We start from the raw sequence: 27,310 nt of genomic DNA on the forward strand, positions 1-27,310 counted from the left end.
GAGAATAGGATAGGTAGAAGAAGAAAAGATGAAGAAGGATTTTGAATTTTTTGCCTTAATAACATGATAAATAGTTGAAGCCTCAATTGCTCATTTCATGGATGTCCCCATAGGGTTCCCTGAATGCTTTCTTTTTTGACTTGGTTTCTGGAATCAAAACTTAACCATTTTAATCATTCTTATCACTGATGAGTTACATAGGATACCCATATTCAAGAAAAGGTAAACAAATGTTTACCAGAGAGACTATGTAGACTGACAGATTTTTGGATGTACTTTGAAATCATCACAGAAGGACTGGGGAATGATTCATTATATATGAGAGTTTGGTACACAAGCCTGAGGGCCTGAATTTATTTCCATAACTTTCTGGTGGAGCAGGGAGAACAAACAAACAGAAAAAATGTTTGACTAAACTTGAGAGACTGAGGCAGAAATATTGTTATGAGTTTGAGAACCAACACAAGGAGACGTTGCCTAAAAAAGACAAATAATTTATCTGAGAGTGCTGACACATACCTATAATCCTAGAACTCAATGTTGCAGGAATATTGGAAAAAAATAAATAAGTGCCTTAATGCTAAGTTACAACTGAGTTTTACTTCTAATTTCAATGACAAGTTTGTCTTGTTTTTGTTTTGTTTGATTCTTTTTTTGTTTTGTTTTTTTGATACGGGGTTTTTCTGTGTAACAGTTCCGGCTGTCTGGGAACTTACTTTGTAGATCATACTGGCCTTAAATAATAGAGATCCGTCTGTCTCTGCCTCCCAAGTGCTGGTTTAAAGATGTATGCTTCCATCACCAGGCTTGAGAAGTATATTTTGCTAATGAGTTAAAATTAGTTAATTGTTTTTTAAAATTACTTAAAATTAAACATATATTAAATGAGAAAATTTAAAATTTAACTGAACTCCAAAAGATTAAATATTATATATATATAAACATACATACACACACACACAGGTTTTTTGTGGTTGTTGTTGTTTGTTTTAGTTTAGACAGTGTCTCTATTTAGACCTGGCTACCCTAGTATCACTATGTAGATTAGGCTGGCCTCAAACTTAGAGATCCACCTGCCTCTGCTTGTTGCTTAAGGCGTGCACTGCTACACCCCACTCATATATTTTTTTAAGTTAGGGCTAATAACCTGATGAGAAAAAAGATAAAATTAAAACTTTTTTTGAGAAATTACCTTGGAGTAGGAATATCATCCCATAACAACCCACACTGAATGTGTATCCTGGGGGTAATGGGTAGAATTCTGAAGCGTGTGGATTTTCTGCCACTTTCACATTATAACCAGAGTGGGTGATTCTTCATTGGTCACCCTAAAACATAGTCTAAAGCACAGCCTAAAACTAATGATGAAAGAGCTGTGATTTGAATGAAGTAGTAAAATGAGTTTTATAGAAGTACAAGCTAAACTACAGATTTCCTTAATTCTCAATAAATGTCTCAAAGGCTTTTGGTTTTTAAAATTATTTTAGATTTTCATTGTGTTGGGGCATATACGGTACCCACAAATGCCAAAAGGAGGCATCCCAATCTCCTGAAGCTTATACAGTTACAAATGGTTCTGAAACTCCTGGTAAATGCTAGAAGTCAAACCAGGATGCTCTGGAAAAGCAGATGGTGCCATGTCTTCAGTTATAATGCAGTTCCAAATACTTGGCTTCTACATGATCTTGCCTTGTTAAATATGTAAACTAGTTTTGGCAGCCATAAAAATTAATTTTTATTAAATTCATTAAAAGTTATGCAAGTTGGTGGTGGTGCACACCTTTCATCTCAGTACTAGAGAGGCAGAGGTTGTGGACATTTCTCAGTTCAAGGCCAGTCAGGTCTACAGAGAGAGTTCCAGGACAATCAAGGCTACACAAAGAAACTCTGCCTCAAAAAAAAAAAACAAACGAACATAAGACAAACAAAAAATAAAATAGCAACAAAAAAGGATTGTGCAAGCATACATTGTATGTTTGTTTTTTCAGACGTTTTGATAGTAGTTGTGATACTGTCAGAAATCTCTAATTGCCATTGCCTGAATTAGTGCCAAACAAGTATGGTGGGCTTTATGACACTTGTAGTTAATAATTTCTATTTTCATAAAAACTCGGAGTTCGAGGCCAGCCTGGTCTACAAGAGCTAGTTCTGGGACAGGCACCAAAGCTACAGAGAAACCCTGTCTTGAAAAACCAAAAAAAAAAAAAACCTTAATTGAACATGATATTTATGTTGGAGACCTTTGGCAATGCAGGTATAAAACAGTATTCATAAAGTTTATGTTGGACTGGTGAGGTGCCTCATTGGATAAAGGCACTTGATGCCAAACCTGCCAACTTGAGTTCAGTCCCTGGGACCTATATGTCAGAGTGAGAGAACTAATGCCCATATGTTGTCCTCTGGCCTCCACACTCATGCCATGGAATATGTGTGACCTCTCTAAAAGTAAAGTAAATTGGTGCAATTTATAAATTTATTAGGAAGTATTTATGTTGGACTGGGAATGGAACCCAGTTAATAGAGAGCTTTTCTGGCATTCACAATGCCCTAGGTTTAATCTCAAGCCCTGAGTAAAACTACATGTGATCACAAATTTGCTTGTAATCCCTGCACTTGGAAGATGAAGGTATAAGGGTCAGAGATTCATGGTCATCCTCAGCTACACAGTAATTTTAAGTCCAAACTTATGACATACCCTGTCGTAACAAAGGAAATAATATAATTTATATTTTTTGAAAATTAGTTGGAATACATTTTAGGTCTCTACAATTCAGAGGTTTGTTTTCCTTTTTCCCCATCCAGTGATGCAATTGCTGAGATTCGAGCCATTTGTATCGAAGAAATTGGAGTATGGATGAAAATGTATAGTGATGCCTTCCTAAATGACAGTTACCTGAAATATGTAGGATGGACTCTTCATGATAGGGTAAGTTGGTATCTTCTAGTTTTGGTGGAAGAAGTATTTGTCTCCATACTTATTTGATTTGCATGCCAGCAAATATTTGATTGCATGCCATCAATCAAAATGGCAGTATCTTGTTTTATTTTCTTTTAGATATTTATTTATTATGGGTACAATATTCTATTTACATATATGCCTGCAGGCTAGACAAGGACACCAGACCTCATTACAGATGGTTGTGAGCCACCATGTGGTTGCTGGGAATCAAACTCGGGTCCTTTGGAAGAGCTCGCAATGCTCTTAACCGCTGAGCCATCTCTCCAGCCCCAGTATCTTATTTTTTAAGAGCAATAATAATATAAAATTTAAGATAATACATGTAACTATTGATAACCATTATGAAATTTAAGACAGTATTTTATGTGTCTCCCTTGGATGCAGTGCTATCTTGAATTATCTTTGAGGACCTGGTTTATCTGTACTAATAAGAGAATACATGCATTATCTCTAAAAAGGTAATAGTCTCCTTCTAATCAAAGATCAAAGATGATTAGTTGTAATAAAAATTAAGTAGCTTTCGTGTTCAGGATTTTGTTGGTTCATGACTTTTTAAGTTAGTTAAATCAGATTGGTTTGCACTCTTGAGTTAACTAAGCCCAGTTTATATTGATCCATCTCCAGCTTTTAGGAAAAAGATCGAGATTTAAAAGAAATCTTATATAATTGAATCTTACATGAGAAATCCCCAAAATAAGTTTGTTTTACATTGTTATATTTTTTAACTGTTTAACAGCTATTGGAATATTTTTTAAAATATTACATTTGTACGTAAATGGAGAAATTTTGTAATGATAGTAGAAGACTTGTTTTCTGTATCTTATGCATATCAGTATTTACTATAAAAATACATGATAAATAAGTAGTGCTGGTGAGGTGGCTCAGCATGTGAAGAAACTGCACTACGTTGGCAACCTGAGTTCAGTCCCTGAAAAGTAGAAGGAGAGAGCCAATTCATAAAGTTGTACTGTGGCTCCACACATATGCTCACACATACATATCACACATGTGCATGTATAGACACATATTAATAATAAATACATTAAAATTTTTAGTATTATCAATGTTGAAACTTTTCAATATTGTGGGAATTATCATTGAGAGTTCTGTGGTACATTGTTTTCTGTTAGAAGCCTTGACTGTGTACAGAAATATGATCACAGCTTGTTTACTTAACATACAGATTTTTAGTTCTTAATTAAAAGATGTTTCTCCCCTCACTCCATCTCAGAACCACATTCAAAGAATTTTTTTAAATACAAGTCTTCTCTGAAAAATATAATCTCAGACTGGATTACCTGTTTATATTTCATTTTTTTCATATATAATCTTGATATGAATTTAAACCTTTCCATCTCAGCCCACTTTAGATTGGTCTATGAAAATTTTCTAACACTTTGAGGGAATGTAGAATTACACAGTGACCTCACATGAATGTTTTCACATTCTCTCAAACAAGTCCGTCATCAATCTTTTTTAAGAATGAATTTAAACCTTGATACTTTGATTATTCTCTCACTTCCATCTCAATTCTCTGGTTCCTCAAGAGAGTATTTTTCTACATTTATGTAACACTTAACAGTTCTATCTTATCTTTATAAATGACAGCCAATTCTGGGAAGATACTAATTTGATGTAAAATAGTCATCATTATTTTAAATATTTTAGGTTTTTTATTTCATTTTATGTATATGGGTATTTCCCCTACACTTATCTATTAGCATCATGTGCATATGTGGTGCCCAAGGAGATCAGAATAAATTGTCAGTTCCCCTAGGCCTGGAGTTACTGATGATCCATAAACATCAACTAATATTTATGGATCAACTAATATAAATTAGATATTGTATTACATATTCAGATTTCAGTGAGGGCTTGGTTGTAGTGATCCATTCAAGTGCTTATGGAACTATAATAAAACTTGCTTCAGAGAATAGTGGTGCCTAAACAAGCAAATACCAAAATTTGAATTTTCATTCTAACTAGTTATTTTACAGTTATCTAAGTTATTTCAACAAATATCTCCTAATTTATTTGGTATGACAATCCTGTGGCATAGGCTAGACATTTGATAGGTGAAGTACCAAGATTTGTGAAGAGAGATAATTAAGTAATTAAGAGTTGTTGCTGGGTGGTGGTGGCGCACGCCTTTAATTCCCTCACAGGAGACAGAGGCCAGTGGATATCTGTGAGTTCAAGGCCAGCCTGGTCTACAAGAACTAGTCAGGCTCCAAAGCCACAGTAGATACCCTGTCTCAAAAAACCAAAAGGAAAAAAAAAAAAAGTTGTCACTGAAAGATTTCAGTTCACAAGGTGAAAATAAAACCCTAGTCTATGAAGCTTGATAAAAGAATTTTTTTGTTAATTTGTTTGATTTGGTTTGGTTTTGGTTTTAGTTTTAAGGCTGTGTTTGGAAAGAAGTTGACTGTGTTACCTTACATCTGAAGTTTTAACTTTACATATGGAAGACTGTTACTGCTTTTTGCTCATCCATTGTTGTTCTTTTTATTGTGTATGCGTAGTACTTTTTCGGTTTTCCTCCTCTCTTGCTATGTGGTATAATTCTATGAGCAGGTTCCATAGTTTCTCCACTGCCTTCCCTTTATCACTGCCACCCTTTACAATTATTGTTCTGTCTCTGGTGTTGGGACAGAAGACCTGAAAGATGAATGTCCAAGATCAAGCAACTTCCTCTGTTCAGTTCCTAATGAGCATATTTTGAGCACAGCCAGCATGACAAATGGTAACACTTGTAGAAGTGGATAAACAAAAGCTAACATACTGAGGGAAAAAGAGAGACTCGGGAGGGTTCATACTTTCTTACATAACCATCTATTCTCTCAGGAGATAATCTGCTAGCATTAAGCTAATAGTGACGGCCTAGCTCCCTACTACCTTCAGTAGTACTATACAGGGGAGCAGATTTCCAATACATGGAACTCTGGAGTTAAATCATTATTATAAAATAGTATTTCCAGCTTGCCTCTAATGGTTAGATGATACCTCCTTATCTGTATTGCTCTAGTCTTTTTATCTCGCCCTCTAGGAGCCAAAGTTAGCATTTTATCCATGCTGATATCTTAAAAAGATATCGAGAGAGAGAGAGAGAGAGAGAGAGAGAGAGAGAGAGAGAGAGAGAGAGAGATAGTTGTGTAGATCCTGAAAAAGCCTTTCTAGCATTGTCCTTAAAATAGATACATGCCTTGATTGAGAGCAGCTGAAGGCAAGGTTGAAGGAGTTCTGACTCTCCTATTAAGAAGACATGAGCCACATTTTCAAGCCCACAAATCCTAGAGGAAATTAGGAATTAAAAATTGTAACACGAACTCTAATTGTTCTTAATAATAGAAACCCAGAGTCAAGTATCGGTAAATGCTGAATGATCAGAGAGACAAAGGAGCAAGCCACAGTCACTTTTTACCTCATCAACCTCTTAGCCAAAAAAGGGGACAAGTTCCTGTCTCCTTCCTGCCCTCTCTCTTCCTCTCTTCGCCCAGCCATATTATTTCCTGTTTCCTCCTCCTCAGAGTGGTCATTTTATAAGTGGCTGAAGTTACAGGCAGTTGTGAGCCACCTGACATGGGAACTGAACTCAGGTCTTCTGGAAGACCAGCAGGTGCTTTTTACCTCTGAGCCATCTCTTCAGCCTGAGCTACACTGTTTTATCCCAAGTCTTTCGTTGTCTCTGGTCAGTTCCCCAGAAAAGGGTCCCGATATCAACCCACATAAACGGAGGGTAAAGAACTAGCCAAGTAAAGGAGATTTGGGAGTGCATAGTAGCATATGCTGTGGATACTTTAGGTTCCTCCTGGGCCCTTTGAGGAAATGTATCAATTTATTCAGTGGTATCTAGAAATTACTTTAAAGAGCACTTGCAGTAGAGTACCAAATATATAATCTTTGCAGATTAATTCAGTGACAATTCATTCATTTGTCCCATTAATGACCAGGGAAAATAGTGTCATGACACAAATCTATAAATGTAACAAATCATACCACATTCCACAAAGTATTTTGCTCACACTTTCATCACCATAGTCATGTATTTCATCCTTATGAACAAATTGTAAATGCCAGAATAGCTGATGTGTGTGTCATTTCATATGCTGCTAATAAGCAGCTGAGTTAAATATAAAATCTATTTTGATTCCAGAATGGATTGATATTATCAAAACACATCTCTTCTTTTAGAGCATGGAAACCTTAATCTTATTTGAAATCTTTGATAGTGTTACACAGATTTCTTCTAGATGATGCTAAATGTACTCTGATCTACGCCATCCTTTATCCAGACTCAATGACTTTGTTAAGGATACTCTGCTAGGCCGGGCGATGGTGGCGCACGCCTTTAATCCCAGCACTCGGGAGGCAGAGGAAGGTGGATCTCTGTGAGTTCGAGACCAGCCTGGTCTACAGAGCTAGTTCCAGGACAGGCTCCAAAGCCACAGAGAAACCCCGTCTCGAAAAACCAAAAAAAAAAGGATACTCTGCTAGGATAGAGATTTAGCTCAGTGGTAGAGTACAATATTCGCTAAAGACTCTTTTTTCTGTAGACTTTAATCTGTTTTAAGTAGGCTACTTAACTGTTTTCCTAACTATACTCTTTTTCTCTCTGATGTAGGAAAGCATCCAGTAAATATTGATTGGACAAATAAACCATTATCCAATTTTTAATAGAATTTTTTATGGGATCATTTTATAATTACATGCTGAACAAATGAGCAATCCATTTTCTAACTATAATCATAGATTATAAATTCAATATGCCACTAAAAGCATATTGACAGAATTTCATCATCAGACGTAGTTTTCAAATATTTGAAAAAGGTTTAACTCATTTGTCAGAATTTTCTTTGCATTTTTAGTTAAATCTTGTGTTAGCCCAGGTTATACAATTGCTCGTTCTCTTCCTATATTAAATTCAAATAGGAAATAAGTTGAATAGTTAGCCTGAGATATATTTTATTCTTTATAGAGACTTTATCTTTTTCTTTTTTGACTTTTGTGAAGTGGAAATGACTGCCTCTTCTGTTTTTCTTTGTATTCCTGAAGCAAGGGGAAGTCAGACTGAAGTGTTTGAAAGCTCTACAAAGCCTGTATACCAATAGAGAATTATTCCCCAAATTGGAGCTATTTACGAATCGATTCAAGGTAAGTGTCAGATGATGAGCTTACGTTGTTTATCTCTTTGCAAATGCTAGTTATACCTGCATTAGCAAATGACATTATTATGATGCTTGGTTCCTACTTTTTAATCATTGTTTTAATAGCATGCAATTTCATTATGGCACTTTTCAACTTGACTTCTTTATTGATCCTTCTCTCCCATCCTTCTACTCTCCTACTATCCAATTATTATTATCATTATTATTATTATTATCCTCTCCTACTCTTCTATTATTGTTTTATTAACATGCAATTTCATTGTGGCATAATTCAACTTGACTTCTTTATTGATCCTTCTTCCCCATTCTCCTACTCTCTTACTCATAGAGAACTTCTTTTAGCTTCAATATCATGTATGTTCTATGCTTAGTTACCTTTTCCTCAAAATCTCTATTTCTAGTGGCTTGACTTATATCACATTAACACTTTGAAATACATATATAAATATTAAAATGTATGATCTACATATCAACAAGAATATGTGGTATTTCTCTTTCTGAATCTGTTATCTTCTTTAATAATTTTCAGATCTATCCATTTTCTTGCAAATTTTATGATTTCTCTTTCCTTTATAATTGATTAAAATTTTGTATATGTACTAAACTTTCATAATCTGTCAATTAATAGGCATCTATTTCCTTGCCATTTTGAATAGAGTGACAGGAAACATGAATGTTATCTCAGTGATAAGATGCAGTCTTTTTGATAAGTGCCTGAGAATGGACTAGCAGATTCATGATGTTCTTTTTTTGACTTTTTAAGATCTCCATACTGATTTCCATAATATCTGCAACAGAGTACATGAACTATGGATAAAGTCCTCTATCCCCGTTTCTTTTCTTGGTGATAGCCATTTTGACTGTAGTGAGGCTAGATTGTTTACCTAATTGCTAAGAATGTTGAATAGTTTTAAAAAATATTTATCATTTGTATTTCTTCTTTTGAGAGCTTTCTGTTTAGTTCATTGGCTTATTTTTGATGGGTAGTTGTGAAATTTCAGTTTTAACTTTTACAGTTCTTTATGTATTCTAATTAATTACCCCCTATCTTAAGTACAACCATAAAAGATCTTCTGCCACTCTGTAGGCTGTTTTCCTTTACTATGAGGGAGCTTTGTAATTTCAGATAGTCATAGTTGTTAGTTCTTGAAGCTGTTTGCTGTGCTACTCAGGAAGTTCTTGCTTGTGTCCATATCCTGAAGCATTTCCCCTTCAGTAATTTTAGTGTTTCAGATCGCTAATCCATGTTGTTTGTTTTTTTTTTGTTTGTTTGTTTTGTTTTTCGAGACAGGGTTTCTCTGTAGCTTTGGAGCCTGTACTGGAACTAGCTCTTGTAGACCAGGCTGGCCTCGAACTCACAGAGATCCGCCTGCCTCTGCCTCCCAAGTGCTGGGATTAAAGGCGTGTACCACCACCGCCCGACTCGCTAATCCATTTTGAATTAAGTAAATCAAAATACAATTTCATCCTTACACAAGTGGATAGCCTCTTTTGCCAACTCCATTTGTTGAATAGGCTGTGTTTTTGTTTTGTTTTATTCTACATGAATTATTGACAAGTTTGTAAAAACCTACTTTGTACAGGTAGGTGTACCTGTGTGTGTTTGTTTCTGGGCTTTTGGTCTGCACAGCTCTTTTTTGTCACAATATCTTGCTGTTTCTCACTATTACTATGCAGTATAATTTGAAGTCAGGTTTTGTGGTGTTTCTAGTAGGGTTCTTTCTGCTTAGGATTACCTTTCCTATAACATTAATTCTACCAATCAGAAACATTTAAGGCAGTGGTTCTTAGCCTGTGGGTCGCAACCCCTAAGGGGTCAAATAACCCTTTCACAGGGATCACATAATACTATCCAAAAACAACATATTTATTACAATCCACAACATTTAGCAAAATTACAGTTATGAAGTAGCATCAAAATAATTTTATGGTTGGGGTCTCCACAACATGCGGAGCTGAATGAAAAGATTGCAGCATTAGGAAGGTTGAGAGCCATTGATGTTAACTCTTTTTATCATCTACTAACTTCCGTTTATTTCCTTAGTGTCTTAAAATTTTCTTTTTTAAGTTCTTTCACTTCATTGTTTTTGTTTGATTCCTAAGTGCTTTGGCTTGCTTTTTTTGTTATTGTTGTTGTGAGGTGGGATTATATGGCATGACACAAACGCATAAGTCAAGAGACAACTCTTTGGCCTTGTTCCCCACCCCCTTCACCTTTACATGGGTCCAAGGGATTAAATTCAGGTTACTAAGCTTTTAATACAATACTTATACCCACTAAACCTTCTCATCCTCCAATCCCCTTTGAGCTTATTGTAAATGAGACCCCCCCCCCATTTCTCTTCAGCAAGTTACTTATTAATGTATGAAAAAGCTACTAGATCTCATGTTGATTTTTGTATCCTGAAATTTTACTGAATTTATCAGTCTGTCTTCTGGTGGCATCTGTAGGGTGTTAAGCATAACATCTCATCAGCAAACAGGCATGTTTGACTTTTTCCTCCGTTTTTTGTTTTTTTTTTCCTTTTGTATCTTTCTCCTGTCTCCATGTTCCAACTAGACCTCGAATTCATACTGAATATAAATGAAGAGAGAAAGCACATTCCTATTCCCTGATTTTAGGGGAAATGCTATTTCCCCACCAACTATACTATTGGCTATAGCCTTGTCATATATAGCTTTTCTTATTTTGAGGTATGCCTTTCTAATTTCATGAGGATTTTTGTCATGAAAAGAATATTCAACTTTGGCAGATTCATTTTCAGCTTCTCTGGAGATGATCATATGATTTCTTTTATATGTCTTAATTCTTTTTTGTAGTGTATTACAGTGATTAATATGCATATGTTAAGCCAGCCTTGTATCACTGGGATGAAACCAACTGTTTGTGGTGTAAGATTTTATTGTGTTTTTTTAAATTTGATTTGAACCTATTTTCATTTTGGTTGGTTTTGCTGTATGTTTATCTAGTTTTAGTGTCAGGATAATACTAGTTTCATAGAATAAATATGGTAAATATTCCTTCTCTTTCTGTTTCATGGAACATACTAAGATCTTGTAAAAGTTTCATAGAATTCAACACTGAATACATTACTCTTGGGCTTTTGTTTGTGGGGAATCTTTCTATTGCTGCTTCAGTCTGCTTACAATGAGTCTGTATCTGTAATTTGGATTCATCATATGAATTTAGAATTTTAACCTTTTTTTCTAGCTTTCCAGCATTTGAAATGTTTTCAGAGTGATCACTAAAAGATCTTCTAGATTACACTGTAGTCTCTAATTTTATTCATTAGACCTCTTTCTTTTGGCTCCTTTGGCAAGGATTTTAATCAATCTTGTTAATCTTTTTTTTTTTTTTTAAGTTTTTCGAGACAGGGTTTCTCTGTGGTTTTGGAGCCTGTCCTGGAACTAGCTCTTGTAGACCAGGCTGGTCTCGAACTCACAGAGATCCACCTGCCTCTGCCTCCCAAGTGCTGGGATTAAAGGCGTGCGCCACCACCGCCCGGCTCTTGTTAATCTTTTTAAAGAACAGCTCTGATTGCTTCTCCTTATCATTTTATACTAATATTTCATTAATTTTTTTCCCTAATGATTTCTGTGTACTGGTTTCTGTTTGACTATTTGATTTTTCTCAAGCCTTGGAGATGTAGTGAGGTGTATTGTTGGGTTATTTATTCTGGATTTCTGATTTTTTTTAAAATGTGAGCTGTAAACTTTATTCTTAAGGCTACTTTGGCTTTATTCCAGAGAAGGTTCTGGTAGATCATTCTATGATATTTACTTTATTTTAGTGATTTTCTTATTTCATCCCATATTTGTTCAGAGATCTCCTGTTCATTCAAACATCTTTCATCCAGTCTTCAAGCATATGTGCTGTTTCTGAGCTTTTTCTGCTGTTGCTGTTAATGTCTAATTTTTCTGCTATAATCTGATTATATTCTATAAATTATTTTAATTTTTGTGTATTTCTTAAGTCTTTCATTTTGGCTACAATTTTCTAAAAGGCTCTGTGTACTGTAGAGAAGAATCCTATCCCTATCCCTCTACCTGTTGTATGGAATGTATAGATATGTAGAAGTATATATCTGTTGTTTTTAATTTCCCCCCTTTCCATGTTATTTTAAATGAATTTTCCTGTCAGAATGTCTTTGGTTCAGTTTATGTTCAGGGCAGAGGAGACAGGAGAGTCAATTGCTCTAACAAATACAATGGTTTGACAGCGTTCCCTAAGTTAGCCGCAAGAGATACTGACTTCAGTTGTGTACCATGAGGTTCAGGAACTGTTGTATCAGGTGTTAGGTCCACTGGGAAAGGAGAAAAGGAGGCACTCTTGAATGAATTTAGCCTACTGCACTGCAGGGGAGTTGGCCTCTGGTAAATGACTTACTGAAGCTCTGCAAAGGGCTTTTTTATTGTTACACAATTCACACCGTTTGCAAATCAGTTTCCATATACCAAAACTTCTTATCTCAGCTCCCCAAAGAGACAATGCCATTGTGAATTCCAAAGTCACAGGACATCTTAGCTTGCTGAGTCTTTAAGTAAGCAGGTTTTGCATAGGCTTTGAACCTTTAGGAAACTCTCAGATAAGATTTGCCTACTTCAAACAAACAGAAGGTCCTGAACAGAAAAGGTAGCAGTCTCAGATGGCAGAGCTAGATGCTAACACTCAGGAATCAAACTAGCTTCAGAACTCTGCAAGATTTCCCATAACAAGGGACTTTTGTAACACTGAGGCTGGGGAAAATGATAAGGGTGGTGTGTGTGTGTGTGTGTGTGTGTGTGTGTGTGTGTGTGTGTGTTGTTTTTCTAAGGGAATCATTTTTAAGATGTGAAGTGAGGAAGAAATGGAAAGGGGGGAAAGTAACAGAAGGAAGGCACGTGGATTAAATGCTAAGTTTGAGTCCCCAATTAGTGGAAATTTGCTGCCGCAATATATATAAGCCAAGTTTAATGTAAAACATCCAGGTTTAATAAACAAAGCAAAGCAATTCCTAGGTAACCCTCAGGGGGAAGGAGAGGAATCATAGAACATGGTTACCAGGTCTAAAGTAGCCTTTAGGTGTGGTCTTTAGCAGCCCCAAGGAGGAGCTGACTTTTGGCCCACTTTCTCAAGGGCAGAGTTTGAAGAGGGCAACTCCCGGGAAGGAGCTGCAACTTGGAGCACTGCGTGTGGGGTATGGAATGAGAGGAGTGACCTGAGAGTGGAATGGACTCAGTAGGACTTCTACCTAAACATTAAAGACAGGCAAAGCAGTATAGAAAATATTATATATTAGGATTAGACGAAAGAAGGAGGAAACCAAAAGCTTTATCACCAAGATTCAAGTTAAACATTTGAATACTTTTTGAAAAAAAAGGAAAATTAAAATAATTTAGAAATAGATATTAATTAATATATAACTGGACTGAAGAGATGACTCAGCAATAGAAATGCTTGATGCCAAATGTGATAACCTGAGATTCCCCAGAACCCACATGGAGAACTCCCAAAAGTTGCACATTGATGTCTGTGTGTATGCAGTCAAACACACAAAATAAATAAATGTAATTTTATTAATTAAACTGATAATGATCAAGAAAAATAAATAGAAAATATGTTTTGGATTAATGTTTCTTCCTGCTTTAAAGATAAGGTCTTGCCTTACCTTTGTGTTCTCTGCTTTTTATTTTATTATTAGTATTATATCAGGCTCTGTAAGTAGGGATTTAGGAAAGTGCTGTTAGTATCAGTAATTCAAACAAGTTAAGGATGTCTATCGACAGGATTTCTGTGGCTAAATGTTGCTGTAGGAAGTCTTACAGCCAGTGTTTACCCGTCCACTGGGGCGTAGCCTCTTATACTGTATATGCTGATGTAGAGGATGTCTCTGGCCTCTTTTTCCTGCCTCTCTTTTCCGGTTGCGATATCGGTTTCTGATCTCCGTTCCAGTAGAGGATTCTGATTTGGGAGTCTACCCCTAAATAAATAACCATCTATTTCTCAATTCTGAGCTAGTGTGGGATTTCTTTTTAAGCATCCTTCTTCAAAATGTCACTTCTTTCCAGATTTCCTCAATCTAATCTTTCTAGACTAACATTGGTCTTTTGGGGATAATTTGGTGTGTATGGGGCTTTCTGTGCCAGAGGCTCTGAGGGAGTATGAAGGCCTAATCACTTACATTTACCCTTTTTCCATTAACATACTGAGCAAAGTTCCTCCCTCAAACCTCCCACAGTGAAGGGTACCTTACCCTGACTGTGGGGGCTATGGAAATACTAGTTTGTCTCAGTTTGAGAAAACTTTACCTATTAATGCTGCTGTTGCCAGTCGCTGCTGGTTAAGCATTAGTTAGGGACTCCTGGTACTAACATAATGCTACTACATATTCTGGGTTCTCATGTGTTCTTCCTGTGGTCTAGATCTCTTGTTATTTAGGGCAGTGGTGGAGGTGGAGGTGCTCCTCAGGGAAGATTGAGCCTTGCAGATCTCTATATTTCAGACCCCTTTACCTTTTTTATGTTGCTGTATCCAGAACTTGCTGTTTCCAAGTTGATCCTTTTTGATCACACCAAATTTAAACTTCCATCTGAGTTTTCAGCAGGCGCTCTCTCTCTCTCTCTCCCCCTCCTCCCCTCCCCTCCCTCCTCCTCTCCCCTCCCTCCCTCCCTCCTTCCCTCTCTCCCTCCCTTCCTCCAACTGTACAGTACCTTTCCAATCAATGCTCAGAGCTTTGTGTAGCTGGGTTCACCAAGTGATTTTTTTACGGAGAAAATCCTACCTACTCTTTCTGATTTTTAATAGGTCATTCTTATATTTCTGTATTTGGTGGTTTTCTGTCTTGACTCTCTTCAATACGGTCTCACACACATGACTTCTAATCCACCATTCACCTGTATTTTATTTTTTTAAGTATCTCATATGAAATAGATGAATAAACTGCTTCATGGCACATGTCCCCAACAGGAACTCTTACTTAGAGCTTTGAAGGAACTTTCTTGCTTAAAATGAGAATTTCTCTACATAATGAGTTTTTGACTTATGTTAAGTTTTTACTTGATATATATGTTTAGTAAGAAGAAATATTTTCAGATATTCCTTTAATCACAACACTGCAGAGGAGGAGGTAGATCTCTGTAAGTTCTGGGTCAGCCTAATCTACATATTGAGTTCCAGGCAAGTCAGGGCTGCATAGTAAGCTCTGTTTTAAAGAAACAAATAAAAAAGCTGCACCCCACTTGTATAATACGGTTTCAAGAGTAAAACTTAGGAGGAGGCAGAGGCAAATGAATATAAGTTTGAGGCCAGCCAAAGCTAATAAGACCCTGTTTAGAAAAAGAAAAGGAAATAGTGAAACTTGTTTTGTCTTTCTTGGTATTACATATATACCTTCAAATGCCCTAAGCCTGTCTTGGCTCGTTTATATTCAAGGTTGGTTTGTTTATAACTTCTTTCAGGATCGCATTGTATCAATGACTCTTGATAAAGAATACGATGTTGCTGTGGAAGCAATCCGATTGGTTACTCTGATACTTCAGTAAGTATAGTATCTGTTAACAGTTTATCTTTTGATATCTAATATTTTTTCTGGATTAGCACATCAAAAAATACTTCATGTGAAGGATCCATTTTTCCTTTTAAAAGTTTTGTTTATAACCACATATATTCTAGGTGGTGGTGGTGTTTATTTTGAAACATGATCTCACACTGCAGCCCATGCTTGGAACCTACTCTGTAGCATAGACTAACCTCAAGTTGGAAAAATCCTTCTGCTTCAACTTCCTGAGTTCTAGATTTATAGATATGAGTAGTTTTTCACTTGATCTGATGTCTGCTTTCTCCATGTAAAGGTTATTTTTCGTAGTTTAAGAAAGTTATCAAACAAGTGTCATACTTTACTATTTAAAACAAAAACTCAGGGCTTTAAGATGAAAAGGTTTTCAGATAAATTTTTTGTGAACATGGAAGTGAAAGAAATTAAACAAGACTATCCCATCAATGTTCTAAAGTTTTAAATAAATGATTTTATAGCTTTCTAGTGTTTTCTGAGCTAGAAAAATTGTGTTAGATAATGTCGTTTCTCGCAAAATTCTTTTAAAATTTTTCCTTCTCACTGCTTTGATAATATGTCTGACCTGACTTGGGTATCTCCTCAAATGTCAGATTTTGCTTTGGTTCCTTTTCTATGTTGATAACATACTTTTCTATCATTGCAGCTTCTAATATAATTAAGCATCGAGCCTGAGATCTTTCTTACTAGATAATGATCTCTTCTCTGGTTTTAAATCTTATTTTGCTAATTCTCATATTTTTCTGTTATGGGAATTCTTAGAACATACATATCAAATACTTCTTAAACTTTGATGTGATTTTAAATGTAAAAACTGTACAGTGAACACAGCAGAGGCAGGTGGATCTCTGTGAGTTCGAGACCGACTTGTCTATATAGCTAGTTCTAGGACAGTTGGATACAAAGAAACCCAGTCTTGGAAAACAAAACCAAACCAATAAAAGAACTGTATGATGCCTGCCTTTAATACCAGCACTCACTATCTGTGAGTCCTAGGACAGACAGATTCCAAGAGCCGGGCGGTGGTGGCGCACGCCTTTAATCCCAGCACTCGGGAGGCAGAGGCAGGCGGATCTCTGCGAGTTTGAGACCAGTCTGGTCTGCAAGAGCTAGTTCCAGGACAGGCTCCAAAACCACAGAGAACTCCTGTCTCGAAAAAACCAATAAAATAAAATAAAGCCGGGCGGTGGTGGCGCACGCCTTTAATCCCAGCACTGGGGAGTCAGAGGCAGGCAGATCTCTGGGAGTTCGAGGCCAGCCTGGTCTACAAGAGCTAGTTCTGGGACGGGCACCAAAGCTACAGAGAAACCCTGTCTTGAAAAACCAAAATAAAATAAAATAAACAACTCTATCCTATTTTATGTTATAAAAGAGTAAATTTTTATTCGATTTGCCTTTTTTCATTTCTATATTCAGACATATAAGTGTATTTTAGATGTAGGATTTATGTATGTATATATGACCACAATGATGTATATTTTTTATATATGTAATTATTAAATACTGTGTAGTTTCATTGTCATTATTAGCATTTAGTATTTTCTACTTGATTGCTGCAAGGTAAAGAAACCTTTGATTTTATGTTGGTCTATGTACAGCATTTTAGAACTCCCAAATAGCTGTTGTTTCTTGATCTCGTTGCTTTTACCATGTAGATTATTAGAATAGCATGGACAAATGATTTCATCTTCCTAACTTTATTATTCTTATTTCCTTGCCTGTCTGATTGTATAGCCAAGATCTTCTGCTTTATTTATGCCATTCTTGATAGCAGATATTTTTGTTTTGTTATATAAGGAATTTTAAATTTTTATTGCTGTTATATTTGTATAAATGGTTTGTTGGATAGGTTTGTTTTTATTTGTAGTGCTATAAACCCAGCCTAGGGCCTGGTGCTCCCTATACAGATACAAGGTCTCTAAGCTAAGGCTCAGTCTAAGAATATTTTGGCTTATGTTGAAAATTCCTCTTTATTCTGAATACTGTAGGATTTTTTAAACCTGTTAATTAGCCTGAATTATATATTTACCTAATTTAAACCACTTTTACTCTACTTGAATAAATTGTATTTGAACATATATATTGTTTTGCTTAAATACAACATTATGGTAGATTGCTTTTATTTGTATTTTCATGTGTAAATTTGATACATTTTTAACTGAAGTAATTTTTTTTTTTTTTTTTTTTGGTTTTTTTCGAGACAGGGTTTCTCTGTGGTTTTGGAGCCTGTCCTGGAACTAGCTCTTGTAGACCAGGCTGGTCTCGAACTCACATAGATCCGCCTGCCTCTGCCTCCCGAGTGCTGGGATTAAAGGCGTGCGCCACCACCGCCCGGCCACTGAAGTAATTTTTAATTAATAGTTAGAAACAAAAATTATATAGGATTGGTATCATAACTCATTGATAGAGTGCTTTCCTGGCAGGTGCATAGCCTTGGATTTCACCTCTATTACCACAATAGAATAATACAATTATTTTTCAAATTAATGGAGTAAAATGATTTTTTTCATATGTGTACCAATGTTTAAAACAAGTTAAATGTATCTTAATCACTACCATTTCTTAAAGATACTCTAAAAATCAGGTCTTTAATTCCATTTTCTTGGGGAAAATGTATTGTTATTGCCATTTAAACTCTATACCCAGTACAGTCCAAAATTTGTGGTCTTATATAACTTAGTAACCACTATCAACTTTTCTTCCATTCTGGTTATTCCTAAGAACAATGTATTAGTCTATTCATAAATGTTGACTTGACTTACTTTCATACATTGTTGCTTAGTATACTTCATATACTATGCTTTGCTACATGCTATACTATATATTTGGTATTCTTCAGTACACTTACAATATGTATTGATAGATATCATTATGTTTGTGACTTTTTTACCCATACATACCATTCTTTCTTATCCTTTATGAAAATTTTTTTCCTTTTAAAAACTTATTTTAATATGCTAAGTTAAATTACTTCTTTCAATACTGTTTTAAAACCTTCAAGACCTTTTTTGGCTGGAGGGAAGGTCTTCTTTTTACCATGAACTTAGAAAAGAGGATGCCTCATTTCAAAAATCTCTACATGATTTTTTTGTTCTGAACTTTAATTGAAATAGAACAGAAAATATCTGGTGTTTTACAGATATAATTGTGACCGTCTATGTGTTTTTTGCCTAGAGTATTAGTTATATCTATCCTTTTATGCATTCCTCAGAAATCTCTCACTGCCCTAAGAATTTGTGATTGCAAATATCTCATAGAGGGCAATGTATCCTTTGTGTCTTCTACCTTGTCACTCAGAGCCTGACTTTGAAATTTTGTATGTGCAATCTACTTACAGTTTTATTGGCCAATGTTATATTAAACTATTCAAACAGGCTCAATATTAATATTAACATATGTGGCCAATAGGAAACCAAGAGCTTCTTAGTGAAGAAAGAACTCCTTGCTGCCTTCGAGCCCTTATGTTTTTCTCCACTTCCATGGACACCTTTAGTCATTTTCTTTTAAAACTTTTTATGGCTTTGCTGTAGACCAGTTCATAAACATAATCTTAAGATATATTCTATAAAGTTTTTATAGTTTTCTGAGACTTAATGTTTCTTATTGACTTCATAAATGATTTGTGATGGGGCTAAAAGAGAGGACTCAGCAGTTAAGACCGCTGCTTGGTATTTCAGAAGACCCAATTTCAATACCCAGCACCTACATGACAGTCCACAACTTCTGTAACTCTAGTTCCAGGAGATCTGACACCCTTTTTGAGCCTCCACATTCACCAAGTTCACATGATGCACAGACATACATTTAGGCAAAGCACCTATACCCATGAAAAATAAATTAAAAATCTATAAAGGTTTCATTATTCTCTAAATCTGTTTCGTATTTTTTTTAAAAAAAACAAATCATGTGTACTCATGCACTTTCACGCTTTCCTAATTTTATCTAGCTTAGTATTTTAAGTGATAATGAGCTAAGAATCAAAATCTAGCTTACCGGTCTCTTATAGAATGTGCATGAAACGACCCGGCTTTCTCTTGACACATAGGATTACTGGTAAACCTTCCTAAATGATAGGTAAAATCACATTTTTATATCCCTTTATCAACTCATTTAAATATTTTTATGCCATCTGTCAGCTCTGCTACTTTTTTTTCTTTTTTTTCCAACAAAGTCTAAAACAATTTGGCTCAGTCTGGCCTCAAATTCCATCTCTTTCTTTCTCGAGCTCTGGAGTAGTGGAATCACAATCATAAGTCTACATTTGGTAGAGTTTGTATTTTTCTGGTGTATCTTTAAATTGGGTTTCCCACACACACACACACACCCCATATGTTTCCTTTTTCTGAGGCTATTTTCTTAGGCTGGTAATACCTAATTTGTTTCATTAGCCTGAGCCTCTCTTAAAATTCAGGGGATACAAGTTGGTCATTTATAGATATATTTGTCCTATCCTAACCTATCAACTCTTCCTCAGCAGCCCTGAAACCTGTATGCCTCAGTTGTAGTATTTGGCCCTGAGTATATGGAATGGATAATTGTATTGTTAGTTCTCCTAGTTCCTTTCTAATGTCTGTTAATAACAGGATTGTTCCCTGCTTACACTATACTATCTGCCTCACCATAATGGTACAAGCATTGTTGGAGTGGCAGGAGAGTGTATTTAAACGTTTCTAGTTTGTCTGCCAGTTTTGCATTTATGATTTTTCAGCCAAGACTGCACTTTCTCCCTGGAATTGATTAACCACATTCTTTGCTACCAAGAGCATTCTAATTTTTATTTGTTAAATTCCTAAAGATCTTGGGTCCTAGGGCATCTATCTACATTTGAAAATCTACAAAATAAACTTGTAGCTCTATAGGTTGCCAAGGTCCTGTTCAGCCCAATAAATATGTATTCAAACTAACTGTTAAGCTATAATCATATCAATCATTTAAAAATATATTAATCATCAGGAAATGGATGTTTCATTTTTGAAGATAAATTGCTTAAAACATTTTGACCATTTAGGAAACACAGAATCATGAGTACATGAATGTAAGGACAGGAAATTGTGTTGGGGAAGGAACAGCCTGGACTGACAAGATGGCTCAGCTCATAAAGAGTTTTGCCACCAAGTCTGATGACCTGAATTGAATCCCAGGGACCTACCTGGTGGAAGAAAAGAACCATCTCTCACAAGTTGTCCTTTGACCAAAGGAGAGCTATGACTGGCATACACAAGTAAATAAACAAACAAATGTAATATTTAGGTGATAAAATGTTTTTCATTGATACAGTTCTGGGGAAAAGTTGCCTTCATTAATTACACGAAACAAGGACAAATATATTCCTTAAAAATATTTTTAGCCTTTAATCCCAGCACTTGGGAGGCAGAGGCAGGCGGATCTCTGTGAGTTCGAGACCATCCTGGTCTACAAGAGCTAGTTCCAGGACAGGAACCAAAACCACAGAGAAACCCTGTCTCGAAAAACAAAACAAAACAAAAAGAATATTTTTAAAAAATAAAAGCCTTGTGCACATTTAAAGAGCATGTTTAGTTGGTCTGATGTGTATTCTGAGGTATTGACTGTTCTCTAGGGATGTTTCACATAGAAGTATTTTGAAATTTTTCTTTTATCTGGATTTTCTGAATTTTATATAGTGAATACATTTACAATTCATGGGAAATAATACTTTCAAAGTAAAAGAAAACTAAAATCTATATTTTTAGTTTTATAATCACTTTATAGAAATTAAATGCAGGATTACATCAATTAAAAGTATTTGTGGTTTTGATGTTAATTTACATTTTCAGTGGAAGTGAAGAAGCTCTCTCCAATGAAGACTGTGAAAATGTGTACCATTTGGTGTATTCAGCTCATCGCCCTGTTGCTGTGGCAGCTGGAGAGTTTCTTCACAAAAAGTGAGTCAGTTATCTTGCACACAGGTTCCATTTTTGTATGCTTTGTTTCAAGGTAGTATAAGAGTACTGAAAAGAGAGATCTCAGCTGTTAAAGGCACTTGCTGGTCATCTCCAAGTAGTAGAAGAGAATAGCAGTGACTGAGCATAGGACTTGGAATGTCCTCTTCACTGTGCTTGGTTTTTCTCATAGGTTCATAGCCTGTTTCCTATATCATAATTCACACCTGAGAGAGTGGTAATCCTTTATCATATTCCTCCTCTGTGAAATCTGAAATGGGAGTCGACTTTTAAAGTTTGTGAATTCTTGTTTCTTTTCAACGTCTCAGTTCATAATTCGCTACATGTATTATCTAGTCATGAACTTGTATCTCCTTGCTAAGTCTCAGGTTTTAATGGCTTCCCATTTTTTCCTTTGAAATCATTATTACAATGTAGTAATTCTGAGAGTTGTGAATATATTACAGTTAATATTATTAAGTTCCTTTTAAATTGTGGCTGACTATTATATAGCACTTAACTAGAGTGAAATTCTGTGAAACATACTTTTTTTTTGGTTTTTCGAGACAGGGTTTCTCTGTGGCTTTGGAGCCTGTCCTGGAACTAGCTCTTGTAGACCAGGCTGGTCTCGAACTCACAGAGATTCACCTGCCTCTGCCTCCCAAGTGCTGGGATTAAAGGCGTGCGCCACCACCGCCCGGCTCTGAAACATACTTTTTGATTATGGATTATTATATATGTTGTGTAATTTATTAGTGGATTCATTTTCACAATGTAAACATTCTTGTTCATGTATATATCTTTTACTTTGTTCTCGTTTGGGGGTTTCTTGTGCAGACTTTGGTTGTGGGCAAGGGGGTCCTTCACATGTGCTTATTTGTGATTAAACAGAAGCATAATCACATGCTTATAGCCATGCACTGGGCATGAGTTCTGCGTGGATGATTAACTTTGATTGTAAGGAGTCTTGGCATTCCATACAGTATCTAATTTGGCAGCGGTGTTCTAGTCTACTAGTACTCATGATGGGAAGAATTGATTCCCATGTTAAAATCTTTCTTAAACAGTAGCTACCTGCTACTGTATGTTGATAATGAAAGTGAAAAGGAAGAATTCAAGTTTTTTCTGACCTCGTGGCCACTCACACATGCCAGACAAGCATTTTGCTGCTAAGCTACATCCCAGCCCCCTTAGGCACAGATTTTAAAATAGCATTGGCTTTGCCAGTTGCTCTGATACCTTTGACTAGTAGAATCAGCGAATTTCCATATTTTCTTCGGCCATTGTATGCCACAGACATCAAGAATAAATTGGAGTCTTCCCTTCTTTCCTCAGAATTATTACAGTATAGTTGGCTTCTGTTGTCCACTTAAGTTTTCAAAATGTTTTGTGATTTTAGAAAGAATTTATTGCTTCTGTGGCTTCACTAAGAACATCAAGAACTGAGCTTAATATATATGTCACCTATATTATATGTCTGCCCCAGCCATGCAATTGTCAACCACATTCAGAGGAACTAGTATGGTCCTATGCCTGTTCCTTCCCTGTCCGGCTGGAGTTGGTGAGTTCCCATTAGCTCAGGCAGACTGTTTCAGTGGGGTTTATGAGAGCTGTTTATATTAATGCTTTCAAACTCCTCTCTTAGAAAAATTCACAGACAGGTGGTGGTGGAACATGCCTTTAATCCCAGGCCTTGGGAGGCAGGGACAAGTGGATCTCCGGGAGTTCAAGACTACCCTGGTTTATAAGAGCTAGTTCCAGGACAGTTAGGGTGGTTACACAGAGAAACACTGTCTCAAAAGAAAAAACGGGGGTTGGGGGATGGGGTGTTCACAGCCAGGCAGTGGTGGCAGATTCTTTTAAATCCAATACTCCGGAAACAGAGGCAGGCAATCTCTGTGAGTTCAAGGCCAGTCTGGTCTACAGAGCAAGTTCAAGGACAGCCAGAGTGGTTACACAGAACAATACTGTCTCAAAAAAATAAATAAATAAATAAATAAAATAATAAAAATTCACATTTTAGTAACTTCATCTTTAAGGACTAATTTTAACATTCTTCTATCACTTATATAATAGATATTAAAATCCTACTAAGCAAACTGTAGTTCAGCTATAGAATTTTCATGTTTAAATTTTGATGTACACACACAGTCCCAACTCTTTAGGAAGTTGAGATAAGAGGAGGATTACTGGAATCCAAGAGTTCAGTTCTACCCTAGGCCACATAGCAAAAATCAATTCAAAAAAAATAAAAAATTAGGTGTATAGTACATGCAGATAGTCTTATATCTTATAGTATATAAATAAATACTACATAGTCAACAGGATTCATCAAAAATAGAAAATGCATCTAAAATGAATATTTAATCTCACCAAAAATTCTACATTTTTAAGTTTTTTGAGAATATAATATAATATTATAATCTCATCTTTCCTCCCTCATCCATGTACCTCTTCTTGCTTTCTTTCAAATTAATGGCTTCTTTTTTATTACTGTTTTTAAATACTTGTATGTGTTTATTTAGGAACATTTCATATAAATATATATTACCCGTGTGCTGGTTATATAATATATATGTAAATGTATTAGTGTTATTCATGTATGTTTAGCTGGCTGACCATTAGATACTGAACCAGTTGATGTGCTTATGTCTGGAAAAGACTTTCTACCACTCATCATTCCTTAGTTGTGTTTACTTCTTTGTGTAGGTTAGAGGTCTGTGGCCTTTCCTCTGTCCATTTTGGCTTGTCTGTTGTTGTACTTGTTCATGTCATGTGTAGGCAGTCATGTTGCTAAGGCATTGTGAAGTAGATTCTGACACAGCCCCTGATCCTGTGACTCTTGCACTCTTTCCGCCTTCTCTTTCATAGCATTCTCTGAGCCCATAGGTGGGAGATGGGCTTATTGGGATTGGGCTCCCACAACTCTATAGTTTGATAGGTTGTGGCTTGTTGTACATCTGTTACAAAGAGTGGTTTCCTTGATGGAGAGGTAGGACTACATTTATCTGTGAGTATAAGGGCATATATTTAGATTGTATATAGTTAGAGATTATGCTTGTTTAATAAAATAAGTGGTAGCTGTGTGGTCTTCTTCAAGAATTATGACTTCACTAATTCTGGGTAGTTGCCCAGGTTTCTAGTACCAAGGATAGTTTCCTTTTCATGGGGGTAGGGGTGACTTAAGTTCAATTAGAGATCTGTTGGTTACTACCAAGATTTCAGTGCTGTTACTACACCCTTAGGGTTATATGACTTGCCAAGCCAAGTGTGATTTACCGGCATCTTATCTGGGTAGGATGGTTGTGTAGCACGAATTCTAGTTGTTTTTAATAAAAACCTGGAGTCAGATAGTAGGGGGTGAAAGCTGAGAGATCAGAGAAGCAGAGCAACTAGCCGCTAGAGAGACTTTTTACCTCTACCAATGCTCAGACCAAAAGGGTGTTCCTATCCTCAAACTGCCTCCTCAGACTGCTTTAGACTGCACCTCAGACTGCATCTGAGCTCCTGTCTCCTCCCACCTTATATTCCTCTCTCTGTTCAGCCATATCTCTGTTCCGGTCTCTGCTTCCCTGGTGCTGGGAATAATGGTGTGGGTCACCACCATCTGGCTCTATTTCTCTTTGAGACTGGATCAGTCTAGTGTAGCTCTGGGTGGCCTTGAACTCACAGAAATCCATCTGCCTCTGCCATATCATTTCTGTTTCTACATCCCTAGTGCTGAGATTAAAGGTGTGGGATCCCAAGTACTGGGATCACCTTTGTGTGAGTTCTGTTTCTCTTTTAGACTGGATTAATTTTGTATAGCCCAGGGTGACCTTGAACTAACAAGATTTGTCTGCCTCTGTCTCCCCAGTTCTGGGATTAAAGGTATATGCCACCACTGCCTGGTCTCTAGTGGCTTAGCTCAGTACTCTGATCTTCAAGCAAGCTTTATTTGTTAAAACACAAACAAAATGTCACCATTTGTTGGGTGCCTCTCTCCCCTAGAAACTGATGTGGTTCCTTCTGATACCTTCAAAGGTAGTACTCAGAGAAGAGGCATTAAAATTCAGTTTCAGTTAGGGGTATCTGGGTCCTATGTCTGAAGTTCCTACCTTCCATCTCTGGGTGACAACCAGCCGTTATGTTTTAGCAGTCTCTTGAACAATCTTGACTAACAACAAAAGCAAAAAGAGGACTTCTCAAGCTTATTGTTGGGATTTTTGTTTGGTAACCTTTGACTCTTAGAGGGAGTGTTGTAAAATTCATCTAAACTATGTATATCTATTTATACACATACTTAAGTGTATTCCAGGGTTTTGTTGTTATTTGTTAGTAGTATAATTCATTATGACTTTTTCTCAGACATTCTTACTTTTATTTTATCCTTCTTCCTCTTTTTCTGAACTTACGTTCTTTCCCTCTCCTTCATTAGAACTCTCCCTTTTTTCCCACTTCCCCTGACAGATCTCTTGTACCCTTCTCTCCCTCTCTCTATTGCTCTCTCATCCCCTCCCTCAGCACTACTCCCTTTTACTTTCCTGTTTTCTATATTACTCCAGGATAGATCATTACAGTTGAAAATTTGTAGTTGGGAACCTAGAATGGGAAAGAATATGTGACATTTATCTTTCTGGGTCTGGGTTACCTCGCTCAATATAAACTTTTCTAGTTCCATACATTTGCCTTCAAATTTTGCAATTTCATTTCTCTTTATTGTTTAATAGTGTTCCATAGTGTATATGTACCTTATTTTTATTATCCATTTGTCAATTGGAAGACATTTAGGTTGTTTTGATTTCTTAGCTTTTGTAAGTTAGAGCAACAGTAAACATAGCTGAGCAAATATCTGTGGAGTGTGGTGTAGAAACCTTTGGATATAGGCCAAGGAGTGGTAGTCCTGGGACATAGGATAGATTTATTTTTAGCTTTTTGAGGATTCTCCATACTGATATCCATAGTTTGCAGCTCCACTAACACTGAGTATTTGTTGTCAGTTGTTCTGTTGATCTTTATCATTCTGACTGGGGTGAGATGAAGTTTCAAAATTGTTTTGATTTGCATTTCCCTAATTGCTAGGAATGGTGAGCATTTTTTTTTTTGAGATATTTCTTAGGCATTTATTTTTTCTTTTTGAAATTCTCTCTGCTGAAATCCCAGGCCAGTTTTTCAAATGAATCTCTCTCTCTCTCTTGCTCTCTCTCTCTCTTTTTTTTTTAAACTCCAATTTTTATTCCAATTCTGTAAGCTTCCTCTTCACCCAATTGATTGTTTATCTGTGAAGAGGATTTTTAGTTTTATCAAGTCCCACTGATCAACTGTTGCCCTAATTCTAGGACAAATGAAGCCCTATTCAGAAGTTCTTTCTGGCCAGGTGGTGGTGGTGCATTCCTTTAATGCCAACACTCAGGAAGCAGAGGCGTGCAGATCTCTGGCATGAGTTCCAGGACAGGTGACAAAGCTATGAAACTCTGTTTTGAAAAAAACAAAAAGAGAAAAAGAAAGTCCTTTCTGTGGCATGATTAATAAAAACCCAGAGACACTTATTGGGGTTCAACCTGAAGATCACAAAAGCAAAGCAGCCAAGGTACTAGAGAACTCTTACATCTATGAAATCTTCAGACTGAAAGAAAGTGATTTCCTGTCTCATCCTGCCTTATATTCCTCTCCAGTGCTGGGATTAAAGTCATTTACGGTCACCACCCGGCCTCTGTGTCTCTGTGGCTTACTAGTGTGGCTGCTGGGATTAAAGGT

General features: G+C 36.3%; 1 protein-coding gene across 1 annotated transcript in view; it reads left to right on the forward strand.

Annotated features, from left to right (window-relative positions):
* Stag1 (STAG1 cohesin complex component) overlaps positions 1-27,310 on the forward strand; it is a 327,633-nt gene that overhangs the window by 213,332 nt on the left and 86,991 nt on the right. Inside the window, exons 10-13 of the mRNA XM_057766709.1 lie at positions 2,803-2,926; positions 8,012-8,110; positions 15,562-15,641; positions 21,470-21,577. Coding sequence (XP_057622692.1) covers positions 2,803-2,926; positions 8,012-8,110; positions 15,562-15,641; positions 21,470-21,577 — 411 coding nt within the window. The remainder of the gene's footprint in view (positions 1-2,802; positions 2,927-8,011; positions 8,111-15,561; positions 15,642-21,469; positions 21,578-27,310) is intronic.

The sequence above is a fragment of the Chionomys nivalis genome, chromosome 4, assembly GCF_950005125.1.
Source record: "Chionomys nivalis chromosome 4, mChiNiv1.1, whole genome shotgun sequence".
NCBI lineage: Eukaryota > Metazoa > Chordata > Mammalia > Rodentia > Cricetidae > Chionomys > Chionomys nivalis.